At 40.1% G+C, this 26,179-nt stretch overlaps 1 protein-coding gene across 2 annotated transcripts; it reads right to left on the bottom strand.

Annotated features, from left to right (window-relative positions):
* SEPSECS (Sep (O-phosphoserine) tRNA:Sec (selenocysteine) tRNA synthase) lies at nucleotides 1-24,180 on the bottom strand. 2 transcript variants are annotated; one of them, XM_048942017.1, is made up of 11 exons: nucleotides 23,973-24,180; nucleotides 23,074-23,228; nucleotides 21,381-21,499; nucleotides 21,136-21,294; nucleotides 19,952-20,105; nucleotides 16,411-16,513; nucleotides 14,221-14,350; nucleotides 13,983-14,074; nucleotides 5,667-5,760; nucleotides 4,929-5,019; nucleotides 1-2,873 (listed from the first exon to the last, which is right to left on the bottom strand). In XM_048942017.1, the coding sequence occupies exons 1-11, from the start codon at nucleotides 24,084-24,086 to the stop codon at nucleotides 2,618-2,620; spliced, it is 1,467 nt and encodes a 488-aa protein (XP_048797974.1). In that variant the 5' UTR covers nucleotides 24,087-24,180; the 3' UTR covers nucleotides 1-2,617. The 2 variants fall into 2 exon arrangements, with proteins under 2 accessions (XP_048797974.1, XP_048797975.1); XM_048942018.1 differs by lacking the exon at nucleotides 1-2,873 and adding an exon at nucleotides 2,888-4,280.
* Between the last annotated feature and the right edge of the window lie 1,999 nt (nucleotides 24,181-26,179).

Raw genomic sequence — 26,179 nt, 5'->3', positions numbered from 1 at the left:
TGTGTTCCAGTATTATTTTATTACCTCATTATAGACATCGGTGAATAGAGAGTAAGTGGCTTATATTCTTCCTTGAAAAATACAAAGTTTATCTATTGAATCTCCTGTTTCAAGTATGTCATAAATAACCATTTCTTCTCCATTTATTTAAATTTAAATATAACTATGATGACATTATATTACGCTTCTGTCTCTAAAAACTCAGTATGCATTACAGCTTAACACGCTTAAAGGAACAAAGCAAGGAAATAAAACTGTGAACTGGTAAAAGAAAGCATACCAAAGTAACATAACACTGATATTTAGTTCAACAGATCATACTTCACAATGGGCACAATTTTCAAAGTATTTCAAACTGCGTGGTTTCAGGTAGCATCACTGAGACCTGTGAAAAGCCCTCGTGACACTAATGTAAAAAAAAAAAAAAAATGTAACCAGAAATCTCATCTTAAAATGTTTTTCAATTAGAAAAATACAATGTTTAAAAGCACAGCATCAGAATGAAACACTTTAATTCTTTCCCTGAATACTTGTTCAGAGAGATGCGTTGAAACTGTTATGTTTGATTTCAAATGGGAAACATTTTGAAGGCAGGAGAAACACTATCTGAGAAAGCAGTTCAATCTAGAGTAGAAGAGAGCGAATTATTTGCAGCAGACAATTTATTACAGGAACATAAAAGGTAGAGGTCTTTTCCTCTCAGAAAAGGCAATTGCTGCTTTCTTGTTTTCAGTTTCAGGATACTGCTTATCAAATCCTTATTGTAGCTACTACCACGTACCACCCTAAGCTCTCATAACAATAACTAATATGTGTGATCTGCAATAACCAATTAAATCACTAACTTACGCTCATTCAAGCACAAGACAACAATATCCCAAAACAGGAAGAAAGGCATCACTAAGGCCCTGTGGTTTTCACTGGCTGCTCCAATACGCTGAGTGCAGGGTGAGCTGCACAGCTCTGTCTCCCAAGGCTGAATGAGAGCTTTACTGACTAGAAAAACAGGTATAGCATCATCTCAGATCAAAACAAAACAATATTTACATCTAGTTATGGCCACAAGGACTCAGTGGTCAAGCTGCATTACCTTTCTCTTAAGACATGATGGTACAACAAGTACCAACTGACTCCTGAGAGCCCTCACTTCCACAAGCTTTAATGGGCCTGAAGTGTAACTGCAGCAATAACAATGTAGGAGCAGCAGTTCAATTCAGGCTAAAGATACAATGAACTTCACTAAGTCAGGCCACCTCGATGGCAACCAGCATACAATTGTTCCACATATTAACATCACCTCTGTATAAATTCATTTGAGCACAGCAGAGGGACAATTCTTTCAAAAGCACTATCTATACTGATAAGGCAATTTGCAGAGGGCTCTGAGGAAATGTGTCTCAGATCCCACAAAACAAAGTAACGAGAATGTTTCCTGACATTAAGAACTCATTACTGCGGTGTCCCAAGGATTACTGCATTACAAACAAAGCAAGATGTATTCAAATGCTAAGCTCACTTTGAACAGTAAATGACATAAAGATCTACATACAGTGTGTTAATTACATTCAAGAATAATTAACAAAAATTTTTATAACCTACAGCACTGTCATTCCAGTGATACGGAACCTCTGTTTCAGGAACAGACTCTGAATCTACTGTTCCATTAATGAATTCAAATCAGTAACTGCACACACAGACAACAGTGCCAATGGCAGGAGAAGGTGCAGAAGCGGATGTCTATAACTCTTAAGAACACTGGGCTAAAAATGCCAAAACATCCTCTGGTCTCACTGGATCTTGAAACTGCTGCAGTCATCCCACAAAGCATTCCACCTTTTGAGCGGACCTCTGAGCTGACTGCTCTATTCATGAGCAACTACCAAAGAAGAGATGAAATGTATACAGAGGGCAACTCTCACTCCACTGCCTCACATTTTCATTGCTGCACTCCCTCAAAATTCCTTCGGGTTGCTGAGCTATGCAAATGTTTCCAAGAGCTGAGTACTGACAGGATATTAGGTACTCTAAGTTCTTTGCCACTGAAGGCTGCTTTGTTCTAGGCAGCTCATGAGAGGTACGAGTGCCTAAAAAGACCATTATTCCAACTCCACAATTTCTTCATCCAGTTTCAACATTGTACTTACTAAGGGTTATCCCAACACTTCTATATAAACCTTCGGAAATAAAAATAGAAAGTAAGCTGAGTAAAAGCAAGACATTTTGAGAGCAGTAAAACATTTCTTGTTGGTTGTATAGCTAGACAAAAGAAATTCAATCACTGCTACAGAAGATCTAGTTAATCAAAATGTGCTTAACTATTCTGTGACCTGATGAACACCAGCCCCAACAGTCACCCACAGACTGACAGGTCAGCTGAAGGCTTTTATGAATGCAGAGCTTTACTTTGGCATATTAAGTACATTTACATGGTGCAAAATGCTTACTTTCCCATAAGAGAGAATAGGAGAAAAATCACCTTTCCTTTAAACCTAAATTTCACCCCAAAATTTTTTGGTGTTCTTTTCAGATCAGGACCAAATTCTCTGCACTTCAGATTCACAGTGCTAGTCCAGTACAAACCTGCATACTTCAAACAAAAGTGCATCTTCCTTTGTTACTATGTCTGTACTTTCTGGTCTTCAAGTTGTTCTGTGCCTGTGTTAGCTGTACATGTTTCATTCACACTTTCTTTCCCTTTCCTAGAAGCCTTCAAACACTTGTCCAGTCTTTTTAGGAAGATGTCTACATCTTGCTTTTTAATTCCAATAGCCGATGCAGCATTGAGGTAAGCACAGGAGTAGTCATTTGTATGTGACATAAAGCCTTTGAAAGTGTAGTTATTCACTGTTTGCACAGACCCACGAGGAACAACCCTGAAATAAACAGAATTGTGATTGAGTTACAAGACGCCTTAAATATTTTTGTGATACACTACAATTAACATATTTACACAGATTTCTATGCAGTGTAATATCTGCTAAACAAATTCCTGTAGTTGGGCTTGGAATGGGTATTCTCCAAGTTAGTGCTTAAGGATTGCAGTGACTGACAGTGGTTAGCAGGTCCTCAATCAGATAAAGTCTGTGGGCACAGGTGAATATTCATTCCCCTCCTCAGCCAAATTTTCATCTTTTCTGCTGGCATTTATGAGCTCCTCAGCATGACATGAAAGACATCTGCAGCCAACTTTTGTATTCCATAACAAGACCTAACTATCAGACATGCTGTCTCTCCTCAGACAGCCTCTGCAGTCAGCATGCTGGGAGCAGGCTTAGGGCACACATCTGCTCAGCATTGTGTTCTGCAGCCCAAAGCTTCTGGGTTCAAGTGCTTCACAGGGCTCAGCCTTCCAAGTAGCTGGAACTACATGTGCACCACTGTCTACCATCCTTTCATGACATTACATATCTTCCCAAACCAGGTCCCTAATCCTTACCGCCTTCTGCCTCCTCTTTCAGTCTACTCCCTCAAATCAGGATCCCAATTTCCTCACACGTATACCTTGGTACTACAGCTCCCCTTTCCCTCATCCGATGACGGTAATCTTTATTCCCTTCTCAAAAGGATGCTGTTCAGCATTGCTTTTACCTCTTCCTCATAGGTAGTGGTTCTTCCTATAACACCCTATTTCTCAGGGTTTTTGGTACACATTCATTCCCTGATAAACCACAACCTTAATCTACCTCTTTCCTTCGTCAAGGAACAACTCACCTTATGGCTACAGTTACAGCTTACACAAGCAATTAACACCAATCAACTGATAGGAATTTGTTATCCCTGCAGAGACAGCCCCTACAGTTAATGTAAGAAACTGTATTCAGACAAATACCACTCTGATTGCCACATCCTTTCCGTGCCCAAGTGCTCAAATGCCAGGTTATGGCAAAGCCCGTGTATGAGCAATGCAGGGAGCTGCTATTGCCACCACTGCCACGTAATTCAAGGCTAATGTTTAAAATCTGTTGAAATGCCATGTCAAACAGTATATGTACTGCAAAAGAATTGCTTGCATATAAAAGGAAAAGTCTGAAACCTTTGAATCAAAGAGTTGGAGAGCCTTAACTTTTCAAATATGGAATCTCAGCCAGCGATGACTCAGACTGCAGGACATGTCAAGGCTGGGAAAGGTGAATTAAAAAGAGCATCTAACTACAGAACATACAGATTTACTGCCATTTCTCTGTGCAGAAAGTGGAATAATCCAAGCTAATGAAGCATACCTTCCGATGTGGAAACAATCAGCACTGATACAGAAAATCACATTCAGTCCACAGCAGAAGCTGGCATGGAAGCAGTAATATTCATATTAAGGAATTCTCCCAAAACAAATTTTAAATCATTCTCTTCTTCTAAAAGGTTTAAGCCAAAATCATTACAAATGATTTGATTTACGTTTCCATGTACCAGTACTGCTAAGAATAAATTCAGCTCAGACTGGCTCAAGTTGTAGAATTTTTCTTTTAAATATAGCTAGTTCCAGAAAGCAGGATTTTCTTCCATATGACAGAAAGCTAAGCAGAGTATTAAAAGCTTATTCCCCTGACATCCAGCGCAACCATATTTGTGCTGCAATAAACAAAACAAAGATCTTTCCTAAGCAGCTTACAACCAAACTGTAAGATCAGACAACAGCTGGAAACTAAATGAAACCAAGGGGTTCTAGGAAATAATGACACTAAATTAAAGGGGAATAGATTATCTATTTAGTACACCAAAGCTAAAAGAGAAGGCCTTGCTGCTAACTCGGGCAGGTAGACACATTATTAGTACATAATACTGAGGAAGAAAGGTATAATGCTTTTGGACTTGTAATTGCCAGACTGAAGTCTGTAATCATGAGACAACTGGTAGAAAGTAAATATTCTATTACATATTTTATGAAATCTCAATACAACTCCCCAGAATTTTCAAATTCACAGCATTCTCACCTCGCTCCTGAAACTTGTCTTGTAAAAAGCATAGATCCAAGCTGGGTAACAGCAGCATCATTATTTTCATCTAGATTCTTCAGTGACATGGCTGAAGTAACAGAAGGTCAGATTAAAACCACTATGAAGCTTCTTTTTTTAAAAACAAAAAACAAACAAACAAAAACACCACAGTGGATAAGGTGTCTTCCAGCAATAAAAACCTGTCCAAGGATTTGTGCTCAGGTACAAAAGAAAAATAAGCATAAATATTACATTTTAGCATTTCCAGTTTTCCACAAACTGGCATGGATTACTTCTTTGGTTGGGCTGCACGTAAGGCAGAGATCCTGCACAAGGGTGTAACGTTACTTTGGTGTTCAGCAGAAGTTTTGGTTAGAACAAATATCCCGAGTAGTACAACAATATAAGATGATGTGTACAGCAATTATATCCTAATTTATTTTAAAACCTATTTATTTATAAAGTAACATGCTGACATCTTCTGCCTGCCTTGCCTACAATAATTGATTATGTTGCACAGGAGCAATTTTGTAAAAGGGGCCTGAGTCACAACCCTACTGCTCTGCTTTTATAATAGGTTACCTTATTGGGTTCAATGGTTTCATCTTGGCTTTATAATAATTTAATGGAGTGCAGTGTGCAATGCCTAATGTATAGCAAATGTGTATGTTAAGTGCATTATGAATGCACACCATATTAGAATTTCTTTTTAAAGATTTAAAACCCCACAATTACCTAAGGATATGGGATTATGCGGTGTATCCAGCAGTCTCTCATTGTGGATATCTGCCAACTTCTTCAACTCACTTGAAAGATAGGAAAACATTTCCTGGAAGAAAAAAAAAAAAACAATATTTTTGTTATTGGCTATCAAACACAGAAAATACCACTACTGCACAAAACTTTTAAGTCTCTATTACAGCCTTTATAAGTGCATCGAATAAGTTGGACAGATGCTTCTCTGAAATCCATCTACAAAGGAACAGCTCCATTTCCTTAACCTTGTTCTTCCTCTCAGGATGGCAGAATGCTCTCTATCTGATCTAATATACATACTTGGGAGGTCAGCCATTCTCTCTGCGAAATTGAAACCCAGAGGGGCAAAATCTTGAAGAGATTAGCACTGTACAGCAGGTCCTCCCCCATATTAGTATCCTGTTGAAGGAGTTGACCTTCACCCACTCGTGCAAGAGCTTCCCCTCACTCCAGTCCCACGAGCCACAGAATGAACCAACACAAATGACCAACTGCTTCCTGTATTACTTTCTATTGATACATTTCAGACTAAAACAATCACTTTTTGTTAACACACAATCACAGCTACCATTAGTTCATAGACCTCTCTTTCTGTACAAGAAAGGCAGTATGCTTTTTTTTTTTTTAAGAGAAAGATATGAGTACATGTGATTGTATTTTCTACATACATTCCACTGCCAGTCCTCCTCCTATCACCCACCTCTCCTGTACAAGCCTCCTAAAACAACAGAGGTACCTGAATTTCTGATGCCACTTAGATTCCACTCTGATTCTCTGATTGAGAAAGCGTTGTGAAACTGGAGTTCATAAACATTCTGGCTAAGATGCCACTCTCCCACATTAAAGCCTGCTTCTCTTCTTTCACCTCTGCTTCATTTCTGTGATAATCTATGATAGCTGCTCACAGTCCTCCTCAGTTCATTATCTTCCTCATAACACATCAGCTCAAAATGCAACACAGTAAGAATAAACACCACTCTCCTTATTGTGCTCTTTGGCTGCTTTTTTGTCCTTTTTAATGCTCAGTTTCTCATAAATACTAGCAAAAAGATGCAGATACTGGGTATTCTTTTACTGAACACCATCTTTTTCCTCTTTCTGATTGTGCTGCTCATCTACTTCAATGTGACTGCCCGTTTCAGCATCCTCATCAATTTCTGGACCTGACAAGTGATTTTTCATTCCTTAAATAGAGTTGTCTCTCCTGCTTGCAGACCAGTATCCTGCTCTGACCCGCACACTCTGACAAATACAAATTATAGCTTGTGATCAAAATTATGCTCTTAAACAGAGCCTCCCACAGGTCTTATGAAACCAAATGAGTTTTGTAGCAGCTAAGTTAGAAGAATGTTACAGCTGTTTAAGCCACTGCAGTGAGCCCAGCCTCACTTCATGAGCAAACAAATGACCGCCGCTCCTGACCTGTGCTTCTTAATACCATGGGATGAATTCTGCCAGAGAGAAAAAGTAGGATTCTGCTCTATGAACAAATTAGGTTATGGATTCATTATCAACAAGAGCATACAGCTGCTGTAACACTTGGAACAACAACAACAACAACAAGGGAGGCATCTGTGATTCTTTATCAGAACTCAAAATGTGTGAAGAATCATTTATATTTTGCAGAGGCATTCTGAAATGAGATGATTTAGTGGTTTCAATCCATCAGTTTATTTACAGTTCACTTGCAGAAGTTGAAAAACACTTACTCAAACATTCAAACACATCTCCTTTCCCCCTAGTCCATCACCAAATATAAACACATTACTCATGTGTTATTTGCTTTCCACAATGAGCATCGTTAATATGTTTAGCCATTAGATCAGTACTTTTTGTAATCCAATTCATAAATTAATCTGGGCTCCCTCTGCTGGCTATTTACTTTACAGCTGAACTATACATCAACTCTGCCTACTGTGGAGGTATTATCTATGAAACTAGTTCTGAGAAAAACTTCTCTTGGAGCAGGAAGAAATTCCCAAGTAATTCATTTCCGTACATCATGTCTAAGGAACTCTCTCTTGCATCTCTTATAGTACATATTTATTACCTAAGGACTCCAAGGTGTTACAACCAGTGACCCACTGTACAAACATATTAAATAAAATTACACCTAGGTTACTAGATCAGCCTTCACAAATGCAGCAATTTGGCAGAACAGGAGAGAATAGAAAGATGGGGGGAAAAAAAGAATCCAATGCACGTTTTATGTGTTTGACTGCACACATTCAAAAACTTATTTTTATGAGCTACTGCATTTTGCATTTTCCCACTGGAAGCCCTCATGTTATTTTATAGATTGTTATAAAATAGATTAATGGCCTTTCAAAAACAAAAAGAAATATGAAATACAAAATATTCTTGTGAGGTCAAATCTATAACCAACCCCTATTACAAAACATTTCTGTGACGTGGACAATTTATGAGCACCCTAAGCAATTACATACAAATAAGAGTTTACAGAACTGCATTTCTGTGACAGCCAATGAAGCTTTCTCGTTTGGACCTAACTGTTATGCTGAAGTTGCATTGAACAACCCAAGCACTACATGTCAATTATGTTTCATTGCTTAATTCTCCCCTTCCCCTTAAAAACTTACCAAACCACAAAACTTCACAGCCCCTTTGTGCTCCATACACACTGACAACTCTCATATGCTGTACCTGAGTCTGATTTGGTCTCATCTTAAGACACTTTGCTGCTGCTGCAGTAGTTGCTTACGACAGAACTGTCACAGCTCCTCTTCTGCTTTATGTATGAGACAGAGCTGCATCTGATGTGCAACCTGATCAGACACTGGGCACACCATTTCATGCACACAAAAAAAGGCTGCAATGCTGAGCATGAAGCCCCATTATCAGAAGGCTTACTTCCTGAAATGCAGCCAAAAAACAGCAGAGAAACTGCATGTGTACATCTGGAGTACTTACAAATCCCACATAGCCTCATATATAGAGGCTCTTGAATTGCAACACCAAGAATTTTGTTCTGAATTCGTAATACAGTGGAAACTTTTAAAAATGTACAAAGTTTGAAATCTTTGTAACAACAGTAACAGACAACCATTAACAGCATGAAATTCAGCAAAGGAAAACGCTGGGTTCTGTACCTGGGAGTAACACTGGTCACAAATACAGACTGGGAAATGAATGGACAGAGGGTAGCTCTGCAAAAAGGGACCTTGGGGTGCTGGGCAAACAGCATTTGAGGGTGCATTAAGCACAGACAGAAATATAAAACCAGTATTTTAACAAACTGTAAAATTTAAACAATTTCCTCCCACTAGTTGTGGTTTTAAATATTTTAGACTCAGATTCACACTTTTTAGGAATGTAAGAATGACTCCAGTCAATCACTCTCAAAAGGATACAGACAGCAGAATACAGATATAAAGAGCTCCATCACATCTCATTTCAGAAGATCAGAATTATTTTGACCATTAGTTTGTTAAGAAAAGACTGCTGACAGATGTAATTGCTGAAAACAAAATGAAGCTACTACCTTTCCACTACTACCAGTATACTAACTAGTTAAGCTGAGTTAACAGGACAGTTACCTACACATTGGAAAACAGTTAACAAGTATTAAACCTGTCACAGAATGTAGGCTCCCCACTTTCCATCAATTCTGATGTGATCATTAACTGAAGTCTGCTGCCTATGATACTATGCAGTGCAGTCACTGTAATTGCTACATAAGTCCTGGATAAAGGAAACACATAATGCAAATAGAGTGTTTTAAGACCTAGCAATACAGAATATGGGACACAACATAAACGGTACTGAGAAAAATCAAAGGAGTCAATTCAAAAGCTTAACTTTTACATGAGTTCTTCAAAAGCAACAGTATTAACAAATTTGAGTATGGACCTGTTGCCATCATTCACGTTACAAGACCTAGAACTCCTTACTGAAATCAGAAAGCCACTTTTAAAAACATGACATATGCATAAAAAAATAATACTGAGAACCTAGCACAAGTGAGATAAACTACTTCCAATCCTTTCCTCGTTATGCTATCGCACATAGTCACGGTTATCAGACAGTATGTGTGCGTTACTCTCTTGCTCTTCAGTCCTCAGACTCACCGCACCCTTTTTACCCTCTGTATAATCAATGAATATAAAGATGATATAATTATGAAATAAACAAGAGAGTTTGGCAAATCAGATTAAAATAACAAAAAGAGAATAGACAGAATGCTTATCCATGTCCTGGGCTCACTGCAAAACACCAGAGGAGTGGATATCCAGAAGAGATCCTTCCCCACTGGCAGTCAGCTCTTAAATGGGTCTAGGAGAGGTGCAGCCAGGCTCCACCTCTTCCGTCAGCACAGGTGAATTGCCTTCAGCTGTGCTCCCAGGGCTGACTTACTGCTCGTCTCAGGTGATCAATCAGAGGTTCAGGCCATGATCCAGCAGTTCCCATATGCCCTCTTATAGCAAAGCATACAACCTCATACTCCATGAATGCCATCCTCTCAGAAAACATCATTCCATGCACATGTACCTCTCTCTCCTACAATCTCCTTCCTATATTGAACAGTATCCCCATGCAGGAGAAAAATGGGACAGATGCAGCAGGGGACACGAAGAGAAACTGCCACCGTGCCAGTTCAAACAGTCAACTCAGAAGAAGGCTTTAATCTGCTCACAAGGAGCTGAATCAGCAATGGAATTCACCCAGTAGAAAGCTGTGTCCTCTGCATCCCCTACAGCCTCTGCACCCATTGGAACTGGCTCAGCTTCCCCGACAGAGCTGCCCAAACATCAGGCAGCTACCCAGGCCTGAGGCAGCAGGGCATGTCCAAGCTTTCTGTCAGGGCCTGGGACGCCTGTGGAAGGTGCCCAAAGAGAAGAACTGCTCAGCACTGGCACAGAGCATTGGGAGGTGGGCAGGCTGAGGCAGCTCCTCCCACCTTGAGTTGAGGGACTGTGCCACAGAATCATAGAATGATGAAGTAGGTTGGAAAGCACCTTGGAGATCATCTAGTCCAACCCCTTGCCGTAGACAGGGACACCATCCTGGCTGACTCTGAACTCATAAAAGATTTGCTGCTCCAATCAGGTGCACAAAAGACTATGGGGCCCAGTGGGGTTCATCCCAGGGTACTGAAAAAAACTTGCAGATAAGATCCCGATTATTTTTCAGCGACTTTGGGAATCTGAGGAAACTGGACGCTGGCAAATATTGTTCCAATTTTCAAGAAGGGCAAGAAAGACGACCCTGGTAATTACAGGCCTGTCAGTCTCACTTCGGTGCCTGGTAAAATTATGGAAAAGATCATAATGGGAGTTGCTGAAACGCACGCGAATGACTGCAGCCATTGGTCACAGCCAACACAAGTTCAAAAGAGGAAGGTCCTGTTTAACAAACTTAATTTCCTTTCATGACAAGGTTATCCATCCAGTTGACCAAGAAAAGCCATCTCATGTGATCTTTTTGGATTTCAGCAGAAATTTCTATACTGTCTTTCACAGCATTCTTCTGGACAAAATGTACAGCATGCAGCTAGGCAAGTACATGGCACAATGAGTGAACAACAGACTAATGGGTTGAACTCAAAGGTTTAGAGTAGATGGGGTTACTGAAGGCTGGAGACCAATTACTAGTGGGGTACCTCAGAGCTCCATCTACGGGCCAGTTCAATGTTTTTTATAAATGATCTGCGTCCAAGACTCTAATGCACACTAAGTTTACAGACAGTACTAAATTAGGAGGAGCTGTTGATGTCCCCAAGGGCAGAAAGGTCTTCTGAGAGATCTTGACTGACTAGTGGGTTGGGCAATCACCACTAGTCAACAGCAAGTGCTCAATTCTGCAGCTGGACTGGGGTAATTCTGGATACACGTACTGTCAGGGAAATAAGAGGCAGCCGTGCACATCTGGAAGTTCTGCTTGACAGCAAATTGAGTATGAGTCAGTAGTATATCATGGGGTGCTTCAGTCCCTGCACTGACAACTGGGGAAGGGAAGGGATTGTCCCACTCTGCTCTGCACTGGTGCAGCTTCAACGTCAAGCACCAAGTGCATGTTAGCACACTGTAATATAACAAAGATGTACAAGTATCAAAGAGGGTCCAAAGGAGGGAAACAAAGATGGTGAAGTGTCTAGAGGGCCCTATCAAGAGCAGATGAGATAATGCAGTTTGTCCAGCCTAAAGGAAGCTGACAGGAGGCCTCGTGACATCCTACAGCTTCCTCATGATGAGAGTGGAGGGACAGTGCTAATCTACTCTCTGGTGACAGTGACAGGATCTGAGGGAACAATATACAGCTCTGTCAGGGGAGGGCCAAGTTGGATATTAGGAAAAGGTTACTCATCGGAGGGTGGTGGGCATGGAACAGACTCTTGGTAGCAGTGGTGACAGCAGCTGGAATTCAAGGAATGTTTGGACAATGCTCTCAGATGAAGGGCTTGAATCTGAGGTGGTCCTGCACAGAGCCAGGAGTTGAACCTGATAATCCTTGTGGGTGCCTTCTAACTCAGGGTATTCTATGACTAGTTCTTTCCCTTGGTTGTATGAGATTAACCTCTTCTCAGTGATATTCTGGTTTTTCTGGCCTGAACTCAAGTAACCTGAAATAACACTAGTGAATAAGTGTAAAAAGAGAAAGAAATACTGGAAGTTTTTTATAGCTGACTTTGTGTGAGTAGGTATAACTGAACCAATATAGAAAGGAGTACTCAGTGTCAACCTATAAATAGCTCCTGCTGAGAGCCTAATAGCTCTGCCTCTGCCTTCACAGAGCACAAGCAATAAACCATCATTATTACATTTTTACAATTCAGGAACAAACACATTTAAGCAAAAAAAGGTTTCTATTTCTACAGCAAATCCAATAAAAGAAAAATATTTATGCCATATATAAGGCTATGTTTATAGAGTATACTCATGTTGAAGTAAAACAGACCTGAAATTGTAAAAATGTAATGCTTTATTCACTTTAGAATTCTACTTCCAAGAAAATGATATGATTTAAAATATTATACAGCTATTCATTAAGACAGTTTACTTACAAGTAACTTATTATTCATAACGTGGCAATAATTATACTGCTCATTACATATCTGATGCAAGTGTAAGTCTAACACCAAAATCAGTTTTGCAAAAAACATGATAAAATCACTTGAAGTTTTTCTGGAGATGAGAAGAAGAGGGGAAAAATATATAAATTTGCTTTAAATGAAGATACAAACCCACATATTGTGATAATACACTGGTTCAGAACGAAACATTAGAAACTACATTCCACTACTGGTAGAAGAGTGACTGCTTTCAGCCTTTCACAAACCATGTTTTCACATAGCTTGCACTGTCACACCATAGCCTTTGAAAGTCAACCCTGCTGTTCTTCTCATATTGTAGCCACTCCTATGGGGTCTCAATTCCAGTACAGAATTTCCGCATGCCAGTACAAGGAACTAGAAACAAGTCATGGCACACAGCACTATCATCCTGCTCAGATATCAGAAGCAGCAGCAAGCTGCCAGCAGGAGACAAATGAAACATATTTCCTAAATAAATTATGGTATGTAACAAATCACTCATGATTTAAAACTATTAATTTACAGTACTTAATGCACAACATTTCCTTACCTAAAACATTCTATAAAAAGAATTCTCTGTATTAAAGCTTACAGATAGCAAAAACAAGCCTTTTAGTACGTCCAGAACTGAAGATGACTCAAGATGTACAAGTTCCAATTTTAGAACACTTAATATTTTGAAAACTCGGTTATATCCAACACAGAACATGCATGGGAGAGGCAGAGAAGAAACCTAGCTCTGTATCTAGATGGATGCCTTAAATGACAATCTTTTAATCTTTTTGTGGCCCAGAACACTGAATGAGAAACTGTGATCTTCTTGAGAATACGGTACACAGCATTTAACACTACCATAGCACAATAGCATAATATGGCCAAATGAAGATGAGCAAAGACCCCTGGGATGAGCACTGCGATCATTACACAGCACAGCACTTCTCAGATTGTACTGGACAAAATTCTATTGCATCAGTCGTACTCTTGAACAATAAATATGAATACTGTATGAGATAGTTAAGCTGATGTAAAATCTCTCATTTGAAATACGAGAAGGAAATGAAACTCATGCATGAACATTATTTGCTCAAGCAGTAACTGTATCATATTGCCTTTCCAGATTAAGAGCTGTAAACTCCAAAGAAATTTAACGGTTTTCAAGACAGAAACAGGATTTACTACATGAAGCAGTTTTGCAACACTTTAAGAGCTGAATTCAAGAAAATGCTGCTTCCCAAAAAGTTTACCTTTCTCTCTTTCAGTAACCGTTTGTAGCCACTGGCACCTAAAGACAGAAGTGTAATGAGGACATCTAAAGAAGGAGATGCAGAAGCTCTTCCTGAAAAAGCAAAGCAAAACAAAACAAAAGGTACACGTTAAGTTTCTGAAACAACAAAAACAAACAAAAATTATACGAAAGAAAGTTGATAATCAAATTTTCTACACTTATTTTGTATGGATGAAATCAATTTGTGAGCTACTTACCTGGATACATTTTGCTGATCTCCTGAATGAAGGACTCATTGAAGCCAGCAATGATAGCACCACCTACTGGAACCATAAAATTTTTGTCCAGGCTCTGAACAAAAGCATCTATTCTGCCTACTCGAGCACCCTTTATCAAAAGGAAAAAAAAATCCACAGCAAGTATTAGGAAAAAACATGGGAAAGCATAATAATTACCCATAATCCAGCAATAAAACGAATATAATTCCTAAAACTCTCTCAGATATTTTATTTGTGATGAAGAATTTTAAATCACAGCATTACCTTTGCTTAGCATTGCTTACAATTTTTTTGCTGTCTGCTAACACACCATCTTCAGCAACCTTCATTTGCTATGATTTAAAATATTGGTTTTAGTTCCTGCATGTCTTCAGAAGTCCAGCTCATTTGCAGCAACTACCAAAAAAATTCTCTTGGAATTGAATGGGAATTACACAGTTAACACTGTACAATTCAAAACGTGCCACAGATTCTGGCAGTAAAAGGCTACAGGTTAATGCCTCACCAGAAAACAAAACTACCTTTTTTGACATATACATGTAATCTGCATCAAAACAAATGGACTGTGACAGTGTTCCTTCATATAATGCTGCCTGCAAAATTAAGATCCAGGTAACTTCCTCAAAGACTTTCCCTCTTCCTGGAAAACAAAATGCCCCTAACATTTAGGCAATTAGGAAAAAAAAAGCCACAGTGATTCTGCAGTGCAACTTCAGTTTTAGGAATACAGTATCAATGAACTGTGCAATTAAGAAGCATGCATCATAACAGAAGCTGGAAAGTCTATTAACAATCATACATACTAAAGAGTATTCAACTACACACATAAGTACTTTGTATTAAAATCAAGGAACAGAAGCAGAGCTAACATCTGTGACAAAGAGAGTGAAAAAGGCAGATAAAACTAAAAGTAATTTCTGTGTTTTACTATGACAGTGCATGGGGGACAGGTATACATTTGATTTCATTAGTAACTACTTCCACACGGACTGTACATTTTCTATCAGAGGAAATAAATTCTTGTAAATAAATGACAGCTCAAATGTATACGTTCCCAGAACCCAAAAAGAGAAAACAAACCATCTACCAAGAAGCTAAGGAAAAACACAGAAACAGAAATATGAACAGTTCTATTTGTGGCTTTGCAGCCTGAGAAAATCATCAGATATGACATAATATGCAGCAAAACTCAGCAATCCCACAGCCTCCTTCATGTTAGAAGTTCACTACAATTAAGCAAGTTAAATGCAGTGCCCACGTATCATCACAAATCAAACAGATACAGTGTTCTATTTCACACGCCATTGCAACTTCTGTCACATTCCTTCAGTCTCTCAAGATAAATTTAGAAATGCTAACAAGATCCAGCTGCTCTTTGCTCATTTAATAACAGTGTCTTCTTAATCAGAAAAAAAATTATTGGCATATCCATAATAGTTCAGGATTCCCTGGATCCTGTTAAAATACATAGGCAACAGGGAGAGCAGAGAAATATCAAAGAAACATTGCATGAATTTGCAATGAGCAAAAATGCAGGCATTGTATGCTTTGTGGCTGATCTTAGGTATTAAACAATTTGCTTTGCAAAAACAGCAAGAAGAAACTGAACCTGTTTTGAATACAACATTGAATTCAACAGTTTTTTCAGGCGTTCTCTGTGCCAGCAATACTGACAAGTGACAACGCTTACACAGTGCTGCTGTACCACCTTGTGCCTGCAGGATTGTGCCAATCAAACGTGATTTGGAGAATTTAGAAATGGAAGGAAATTTGAAAATCAGTAACTCGTTCTGCTGAAGCCTTAATTCCCATTCAAGTACAACCAATTATTTCATGATAGTAGGTCATTATGTCAATAATTTTATGAGGTATTTTAAGAAAGATTAATAAGGGTATCTCTCCATTATAAAAGACAGCTGAACATAAACGAAGCCTAAACAAACTTGATTACACAAAAAGCCAACAATAGAAACCACAAACATTCTAAGGGTTATTTCCTTCTGCTCCGCATTCTCAGAAAGTAGTCCAATTATAGGATATGTGTGGGATTAATTCCCAAGCTGTGACACATGGTAAAACTTGCTAGCATTGTCTATGATTAGAGGTTTTCTCATGCTTGTTAAGAATATATATATATATATATATATATTTGAAATGCACAGTTCCTACCTGCTGGATAAGATGCATACATTTTGAAGACTGAACTCCATATGCATTGTTGACAATATGGGGAATGTCATAATTAGCACAAATTTTAGCCAATTCCTCCAGCCTATGAGCATAAAATTGTAATTTAGAGAAATACTAATCACTGTAATCCATGTTATCAATCAGACCATTAAAAGACTGAAAGGTCTACAAGAAGGTCAGAAAGAGGAAATAAACTTTCTTGTTTACTGCCTCGTGGCAGCAGTAATCACCTTTAGCAACAAAGGCTAAGAAGGAAGTTCTATTAACTTTTATGTGTATTACAGATGGTTGAACTAGGCTGAGATTTTTCATGCTTTGCTGAAAGTTTTGTCCAGAACCCAGTACCCAGATCTCAAATCATCCTTTCAGATATTTTCCTACTTTAGTATAATTAACAGAGTTGCAGCTATTCATACATTGTCCTTTTCTTTTAGCATTCAACCTGAAAACAGTTTGATGGAAGTTTCAAGATGTGTTTGAGGAACTGAGAACTTCATAAAAGAGGAAGCCTTTACATGTTTCTATCTTTTTCTCCCCTAAGAACCAGTGCTTCAGCCCTTTGGCTGAAATCTCACTTGCATAGTTCAGCTCAACTGAGCAACAGAAAAACAATTCTTCAAAACAGATGGATACCCTTAAAATGATACCCTTGAAAATGACTGGATGTGGAGATCAAAACATTAAAACTTCGTTTAACTGTTTGCTCAGGAAAAAAAAAAGGAAAATTTTCATCTGCCTTTAGAAATTCCTGGAATTACAGAAAGGCCAATTTGGATTATTTCTCAGTGAAGCTAAGATTTAATTGAATGCAAAGGTCATTTCCATTGAGAGACTTCAGCTTTTTAAGCACACGTGTTGTTAGTAACCTTTCCAAAGCACTCCAATCACACTCTTATTTTTTTAATACCTTGATTTCTAACAAACTTGCGAATATCTTTTAAAAAGAAAATCCATTTCAAAAATAAATACTTCATAACTTGAAGTGATTATAAAGATTATTTTTAAAAAGCACCAGAAAAATTCAAGTCTTCAATGCATTTCTCCTCTGTCTATTTTTGTGCAGCCTCTCACTGTAATTTACTGACATCCATATAAAATGTGACAAGAGGTGACATTCTTTTGTATTCTATTTCTATTATACTGCCTTGTGTTCTTTTGTAATGCAAAACTCAGCTACAAACCTCAGATTGAATTTTCCAAACCTCAATCCCTAGGAAAACAACATCATCACAGTACTATTCCTAAAGAAATTACAGGTATGTAAAGCACAAGTTTGGCTAGGTAACACTCATACATTCACCTTCAACAGTCAAGATATTCAGCAGGAACTGCATGTCCTGTAATTTTTCTCATTTACCAACATTCTGAACCCTGAGTTAACAGGAAACATTACACCAGGCAACGTTTTTGCCCTTTGATTTGCTGGTCTTGCTCACTCAGACTCATTCCTCACCTTACAACAAGACTCAAATAGAATAGTTTCCACTCATATGTTGTTTTTTTTCCAAGTGCAGGTAGAGAAATTCCCAATCTAGAAACAGAGGGTTCTCTACTACTCTGTATGGCTGATCATCTTTCTCACCTGCTGAGTCCCAGCGAAGCAATATGCTAGCTGCTACAGATCCAGAAAACAGAAAAAGCACTTTTTCTACAAATATTTCTTTGAATAATTGATCCATGCTACAACAAAGGACAGGAGTGCCACAGTTTGAAAAGAATATGTGATTCTGGATGGAAAGCAAACAATAAAGCACACCGGCTTGTATGCTTCCAAAGCTTAAATTAAACCATTAAGAGCAGCTAGTCATATCAGAAAAATAAAGCATAAAAGCAAGTTGGTTACTACTCAAGTTCCCAAAAGTCACAAACAGCATAAATGGCGAAATATTTCTCTATGTCCTTTCTTTCTCTCCTGTCTGAAAGTTCATAAAAAACAACAACTTTGGTCTTTCTTCTAATACCAATGAAAGTGACAAAGTGGAGAATTCTATTAAGTCCATTAATTAACCAAAAAGTCACCTCTTGCCTTCGGTTCTCTTTTGAATACAGTGCCTCTAGAGACAGCCTGTAGCAACAGGTAGAAGACAGAAGACTGAAGTCTTTCTAATAAGGGGATTTATACAGTAGTACATTTTATCAATGAAGTCTCATAACACTTCGAAGGAGCTATAGGTCTTATCCTAATCATTCAACATCCTAACTCACTTAAAATTTTAAAACATCACCATCACAACTAAACAAAGCCTTAACAATGTAAATTGTTTAAAAGCAGACACATAAAAATGGTATCCTCCAGAAATGCTTTATTCTCCTTCCTGTAGGAAGATGGATGTTATGGCCTTCAGTAGTTGACAGTATCCTTTAAATAGAAAGTGCATTCAAATTCTCTTATATCTGTGGTATATCATAACACAGTGCCACTACCTAATATTTCATCTCTTAGTTGCAGAGAACAAAACAATTGCATGTCAAAAAAAGGAGGCAGATAAGGAAAAGATTCATTTACCAAAGCTATAAAATAGACCATTCAATTTTGATAGCTTTGATTTAAGGTAGCCAATAAATTTGGAACTCAACTTCAAACAACATTCCGACAGAATTATTTGCTTTTAACTTCCCTCTAGCAACTAGGCTAAATCTATGATAAATACTGTTTTTCAAATATTTTAGAACTAATTTACGTGCAGAAATAATGTCTCAAATATTCTGTTTCTCATCTCCTAATTGCAGTGCTCATCTCTGCTTCAGAAAGTGCTTGAACTGACACATTTGCAGCAACTACAGAAGTTATGTATATGGACACACCATAGGAAGAAAGAATGCAAGGTAGTTTAGGTTTCTTTTAATGGTGATTTAACAGCTGGAAATTGTAAGTTGTAGGCAATCAGGCTATAAATGTAAATGTTCAAACCCAGATACATGACAGTAAAGCAAATCTTATGTTATATTCTCATAGCACTGCCCTACATGCTTTCAAGGGTTTCCCCACATCAGTACATCTTTAGTAATGCTACAGACATCACCATAATGCAGGAGAAAGCAACTCAAGCAATGATTTTAAATGTTGGTGATAGGTTATTTTTCTTAGCAGTTGTATTAGCCTAGGAAAATTCATCATTAGCTAGAAGAAAAGAGTAGAAAAGGGAGGATGAATATTAACATCTGGCATTAGCTCTGGAACTATACCTTCTGGACCACATTTCTATGAGATTCTACTCTTACTACTTCCACAAAATCCCATAAGAAACCTCTGTCAAAGTGGCATTAATTTCAGCCAAAGTGACCATTATTAACCTTCATTCATAAGGGAGAAAGAAGACCTTCTCTATCATTCTCATTTTCCTAGCACATTCTTTGGAAACATTTGGAGCATTGTTTCACAACATGCCATCACCCTTAAACACAGGGACTGAAGCATCTTCACTAGATGCACTTCACTTATTGGCAGTAGCTGAGCATTGAAAACATGTAGGTTTTTTCACTGACAACAAGTAACGTACTTCTTATGAAGTCTACTTACCTATCAGGTACCCTTGGAGCAAAGCAAGATGTTGTAGAATGCACACAAAGAATATTTTCAGCACCAAGAGTTTTGATTTTAGCCTCCACTGCTTCAATATCTGTCCGTAGCTCATCGCCTTCTAATACATTCTCTATCACCACAGGCTCAAAACCTGACAAAAACAAGATCCAAATGTACATCAATGAATCTCCAACTAATTGCGGGCTTTTCATTTCTACCATAAACCCCCAAAATGTACATTTTTTCTTTTAACAGATAATTTCAGACTTACTTTAATAATATAGACACGTTAGCACAGAAAAACCAGAATCATAGTATGGCTTGGTTTGGAAGGGAACTCAAAGATCACCTAGTTCCAACAGTCCCACTGCAGGCAGGGTTGTCAGCCACTAAATCAGAGGGCAGTAGATCAGCTTGCCCAGGGCCCCATCCAACCTGGCCTTGAAATGAAATGTTTCCTAGGAACTAGGACGAGAACCTATGCCACCACTTGCTCAGGTATGACCCTTTTTCAGTTCATGCACATATCCCCTACTTGCCATTTCCTTGATTCCATGGGTCTGTCTGCAGGAGGGGACAGCTTTGGAGCAGTGATGGACTTCTATCCTTAGTTTACTTAGAGTCTGGTAGACAGGGAATTTCTTTTGAGAAGGAAATAAGGTTTGAACTAAGAAAGGCACCAAACTTATTTCCTGACTGAGCACTGACACACCAACATTAAAAACAAATGGGGCAGCTAACACTTGCCACGTTCCAAAGTAAAACACCATGGCAGTCAGCTTGTCACCTTCTGATCCCAATTTCAAAGACACTTTTTATTTTTTGAATAAATTTTAGAAGGGATTTGAACCACAAACCAAAGATTGGCATCATTCTCAGGAAAGCAAATTAGGCATCTAACTAAAAAATGAACTCTAATTTACTTAGTATTGTGCTCTTTGCTAAGAAACCACAATACTATATACATCTCCCTACTTCAGCACACTCCCACATTCTGTAAGGCAATAGGAAAATACGCCTGATTTCATGTTAGAAATCAGATGTGTAGAAATAAAGCACTTACAACTACTATACATTAGACCTTTTCTGGATATGATTCCAAGTATATAAATTCACTCTGAAAGATAAAGTTTTGTATCTGTTAGAAAAGCACACCATGCAACCAGTCATCCCCCTGTTACCTGCAGTTATCATCGACTTAAAGCAAGATTTCTGGTCTATACGTGGCCAAATAATGTATTTTGCCTTTGGTCTCTTGTGCCGCAATGTTAAAAAACACAGAGTTAGACTCATGCCAGTTGCCATAGGAACCACAAAGCAATTGGTCACCGTCCGGACACCTGCACATGAAAAAGTAAGTCAGAAATTAACATGAAGAACACATGACATTTTGCCAAAAAAGAGAGATTTTCAGATGTACACCTACCAGCCTGCTTTATAATATCCAGAACAACTGAATTAGTAAGCTTGTTCAAAAGGCTAGACCCTGCAGCTTTAGGCTGGACTGCAGAAATATCTCCTGATCTTCCAATTCCATGGATCAACCTGAACAAAAAAGGTTGAAAACACACATCAAGATTTGTCATGCTGCAAAGCAATAATTCTTGCTACTGGAAAGCATTTAATTTGATAAACAACTGTGGAAGATTTTGTATCCAATGCACTCTCATGAACTCCATTGCAACCATCTACGTATATTAGGATGAAATTTTTTTGTTTTGTCTTGAGCAATAGACAAACAATATTCCATAAAGCAAATAAAAAACTTCAAGTAAAAGATCCAATACAGCAACAGCGTGAGCAACTGCCAGGCTTACTTTTAAGTGCACCCCAGCAACGTCTCAATGCCTACTGAATTAGCATTACAAATGCAGGTATGTCCAGACACAGAAACCCGAAGAACAAAAGTCAGTTGCCTACAGCAGAGCATAGTGTAGAATACTGCTTCAGAACCACCTCCTGCTACCTTTCCCACTCCCAAAGCTACTAGGCAAAACATTTCAGCAATCAGTGCATGGATGAAAGCCTCTAAACTTTTCCTTGTTCTTGCTGACTCTCAGGTGAAGGTGAGATGTCAGGTGACAGAGCTACCTGAGATCAACAGCAGCTGAATGACAGCCCAGGCTCACTCTGGCCAGAAGCTGGGCATGCCCTCTCCAGCAACACCAGCAATTACTTGGGCACTCTCCCCAGCACAACTCTGCCTTACACACCTCACAAATCTGAGACTAGAGAGCAGAACAGAAAACAGGAAGTCCAAACTGATGCGTTAGTGGTTTTCTTCATTAATTTTTCATGGTACTTGGGGCTTCTGAAAGACATTAAGCCTAAGTAGTTCAGTTTTCATATGGTAAAGCTCACTAAAATTCTCGTCTCTAATAAGCTTTCGTGCTACTATTTCAAGGAGAAATACACCAAGAAATTTCACTCAGTTTCATTCACGATGGATGAAACTGCAAAGCCACTCAGCACAGAACACTGTGCAAAAAAGAAAAAAAAAAGCTTATCTTCATACTGACATTAATGCAGAGCCTCTAGTTATAGCTTCCAAAGTACCTGCTATAGCCCTTCCAAAGCAAGGGCTTTGAGCCATTAATAGTTCCTTTTGTCTTCATAATTCAGCTCACTTCATATAAAATAAATTTTATATAGACTGAATTTTTACATGCCTATCAACTTTTCACACTATAAACATAGCAATGAATATAAAAAAAAACAAATAGCCGTTCACTGAGGATGTTCAGTACTTTACATCTACAATTCAGTAGTTTTGATTGATGCACTGATTAAAAAAAACTGTACAGTATTAAAAAAGCAAGTAATGCATGGATTACCTTAAAACACAAAGACTTGTCCTTGCTTGCAGTCAATTTGGCATCTTAGGCTTGTACTAGTTTTACAGGACATACAGCCACCAAATATTTTTGTTACATTCAAGACTGCCCAATGAGTTATTAATGAAAACTTAATACAGAAAATTAGATCGCTTCAATACTGCATCATTCTTTTTTTCTTCAAATGCTACCCAGGTCTCAGATAACTAATTCACAATTAGCATAAGCACTTCAAAATCATCAGTAATAAAACCGAATAATTCAAATAGCCAATAAAACTTGTACCTATAGTGCCTTCGGGCAACAAGTCCTGACGCCACTCTGCCTTCCCTCTCTCCCACACCGCAGTTGCCCAGAAAGTTATTGCTGTCCATTATGGCAAGTTCATGGAGGAAGAGTTCAATGGTGCTTTCATCCCATCCATCTTCAGGGCACTTTCCCTTCATATTCGGAATACAGAAAGATAATTCATAAACTTGGAAATTAAGAACAAACACAACTTGTTCAACTGATGCAGCTCTTAGATGCTGAAACCAGAAGTTAAATAATGACTTTGCCATACATTCAATGCAATTACGCTGGCGTACCATGATATTGAGTACTTCTCACTCTCAAGAGCTCTGTAAGGCATACACCGAGCCACTGCAGCACATAGGTGTTGTTCACAACATGTAACGCTGTGGATTATGTGATGTATTCTCAACACAGAAGTGTAATACTACAGAAACTCGGCGGGTAAAACGGGTTGCAGAGAACTGGGATATTACGGAATCCAAAACATTATGAATAGCAACAGTTGCAACACATCTTTACACCTGCGTGTTTTCCTTTGCAGTTATTACTCGGTATGTCAGGAAGCTGCGGACAGATTGTCAGCAACTGCAACAGATGCACTCCTTCCTGCGCTCTGCTCTAAGAACCACGCTCGCCTCTGCCTACCGCAAAGCGAATCCCCAGCGGAAAGCCGCCCAAAGCGCGCACAGCACCGCTATTGCAACTCAGCGGGGCAGAGGTCGCTTAACTCGTGACGACAAAAGGAACCCAACCGCAGCGGGGTACGAAGGGCCGCAGCGAGCAGAGCGGTGGGCGGCGGAAATCCCCGCAGGGCGGCGGGCCGCCTCGGGCCGCGGGGACGGAGGAGTCGCAGCCCCGCTCTGCGAGCCGCCCCCCGCGGGGCCCGTTACCTGCTCCAGTAGCGCCCGCAGGAGCAGCTCGTGCCCGCGGCGGCCCTGCGCCCCCTGGCGCACGTAGGCGGCGGTCACCAGCCGCTCGCTGGAAGCGAAGTTCTCCGCGTTCATCGCCGAGGGGCGGTGAGCGCGCCGCGGGCCGCTCTCCGCAGCGCGGGGCCGTGCGGGCGGTTCCGCCGTCCGCTTCCCGCCGCGGCCGTGAGGGGCAGGTGCTGCGCGTGCGCCGCGCGGAGTCCCGCCTGCACGCCCTCGTGGAGGCTGCGCGCGGCCTCTGCCCGCCGCCGCTCAGCCCGGGCTGGGGGAGGGGGGCGGCAGGGCTGCGGTGGGCGGCCGCGTGGCGGTGGTACCGAGCCTGCCTGTAGCTCTACTACAGGGACGGCGAGCTGAGCGTGAGCAGGCGCGTGCAGCACGCGGCGCCTCTGTTCCGCTGCTCTGTCCTAACCGGCCCACGCCTGGTCGGATTTGGTTCTGAGATCTTGTCCGATCTTTCTCTGGCGCGGTTTCAAGGCTGAATAACGCGCGAACAGCGGGTGGCCGACTCGTTCCGTAGGTGTCGCTGGCCTGATGGGATCTGAGGGGTGATTTGGAGGAGCAGTCCTGCACACCGGCTAGATCTGTTGGCAGACGGACTGCAGTTAACCCAGTTTTTCACCGTTTTGAACATAAAGGAGCTCTGCAAATCGCTGCGTCCAGGCGTTCTGTCGCTGCCGCTGGGAAAGGCAGAACCGCTCAGCTCGTTACTTCGGCGCATCACGAGAGGGCGCTCAGGGAGAGCTGAAAGCGCGCCCTGCTGCGCGGGTTCGATTCTCTGCTGCGCGTCCCGTGTTTGGGGGGAGTGCGAGCGTGGATGCGAGCGGAGAGGGCACAGTGCGGGCGAGAATGAGAGACTAAGGTGGGAAATGGATCAAAAGGTTGAAAGGTTGAGGGAACTGGGCTTGTTTACTTGGAGAAAGCTCCGGGGAGACCTCACTATGGCCTTCCAAATACTCGAAGAGAGTATAAACAGGAGGGGGAATGGCTGTTTACAAGGGTGGAAGTGATAGGACAAGGGGGAATGGTTTTAAACTGAGGCAGAGGAGGTTTAGGGTGAGTATCAGGAGGAAGTTTTTCACACAGAGGGTGGTGATGCACTAGAACAGGTTGCCCAAGGTTGTGGATGCCCCATCCCTGGAGGTTTTCAAGGCCAGGCTGGATGTGGCTCTGGGCAGCCTGGTCTGGTGATTGGCGACGCTGCACATAGCAGGGGGTTGGAACTGGATGATCATTGTGGTCCTCTTCACCCCAGGCCATTCTGTGAGGGTTCAATAAGTGAGTCTGTAATCAGACTTACTTGCATACTTTAGTAACTTCAGACCAGGTAGCTAACGGAGAGTATTAGCTACTTGGAATTAAAATTAATCATTTGTAGTAACTGTTCTGCAATGTGCATTTTGTTTAATTACAGGCTGAACTGCTTAAAGACTGAAGCAGTGTGAAGGCTTCTCATTATCAAACCAGCAGCAAGCTACAGAGTTCTTACTGCAGAATACCAAAAGTAAGAACTGATGGTAATCACACACACCACAGCTCATGAGAATCGTTCCCTGTGACAGAACAAATAGCTCATGGGTTTCTTGTTTTACTTTTTCAGAAGAATTAATGTTCAAATCCTTGAAAAGCCCAGGGACAAACCGCATAGCAGTGTTTTCAGCTCACTCCCAACTAGTGCAGCTAAAGGGAAAGGCACTCAGTGATCTGCTGGGCAAAATGTGAGCCTTCTCCCCTTGAATTCTGACCCGTGTGCTTGCTTCAGACAGCAGCTAATCGGTGTCGTTGTCTGCACTGAAAATTACATCCTCTGTTATAGCTCTTCTGTACAATCGTTTGTTCACTTTTTATTAAAAGAAATGGAAACAGAAAAGCACTGTGAGTGGATTTTATCAGATGTGGCAGATATCAATAGTTACACAAGTAAATGGCATTGCATTCCAAAGTCCACTGCTGAGAGGTAACCTGAGACAAAGCAAACATACTGCTGCAAGGTTTTATTTTGTTAGAAACCAAGCAAAGTCATTTTCTTTCCATGATGCAGGCGACGTACACAACGAATTATTGTGGTGCAAATAATTATGAGAATAATGAATAATAAAGACATGCAATTACTGTGTGAGCTGAGAACTGACCCTCTCCCAGCACAATCCAGAACTTCAGTTCTGTGCACGTGC

The sequence above is a fragment of the Lagopus muta genome, chromosome 4 (assembly GCF_023343835.1).
Source record: "Lagopus muta isolate bLagMut1 chromosome 4, bLagMut1 primary, whole genome shotgun sequence".
Taxonomy (NCBI): domain Eukaryota; kingdom Metazoa; phylum Chordata; class Aves; order Galliformes; family Phasianidae; genus Lagopus; species Lagopus muta.
Note: the sequence above shows the minus strand (reverse complement) of the source record. Positions and strands in the feature narration are given on the sequence as shown.

Coding starts and splice junctions, on each gene's coding strand:
- SEPSECS (XM_048942017.1), bottom strand. CDS start 24,086: ATGAACGCGGAGAACTTCGCTTCCAGCGAGCGGCTGGTGACCGCCGCC. Junction 23,229..23,972: donor TGCGGGCGCTACTGGAGCAG/GTAACGGGCCCC, acceptor CCGAATATGAAG/GGAAAGTGCCCTGAAGATGG. Junction 14,075..14,220: donor GATCAGCAAAATGTATCCAG/GTAAGTAGCTCA, acceptor TTGCTTTTTCAG/GAAGAGCTTCTGCATCTCCT.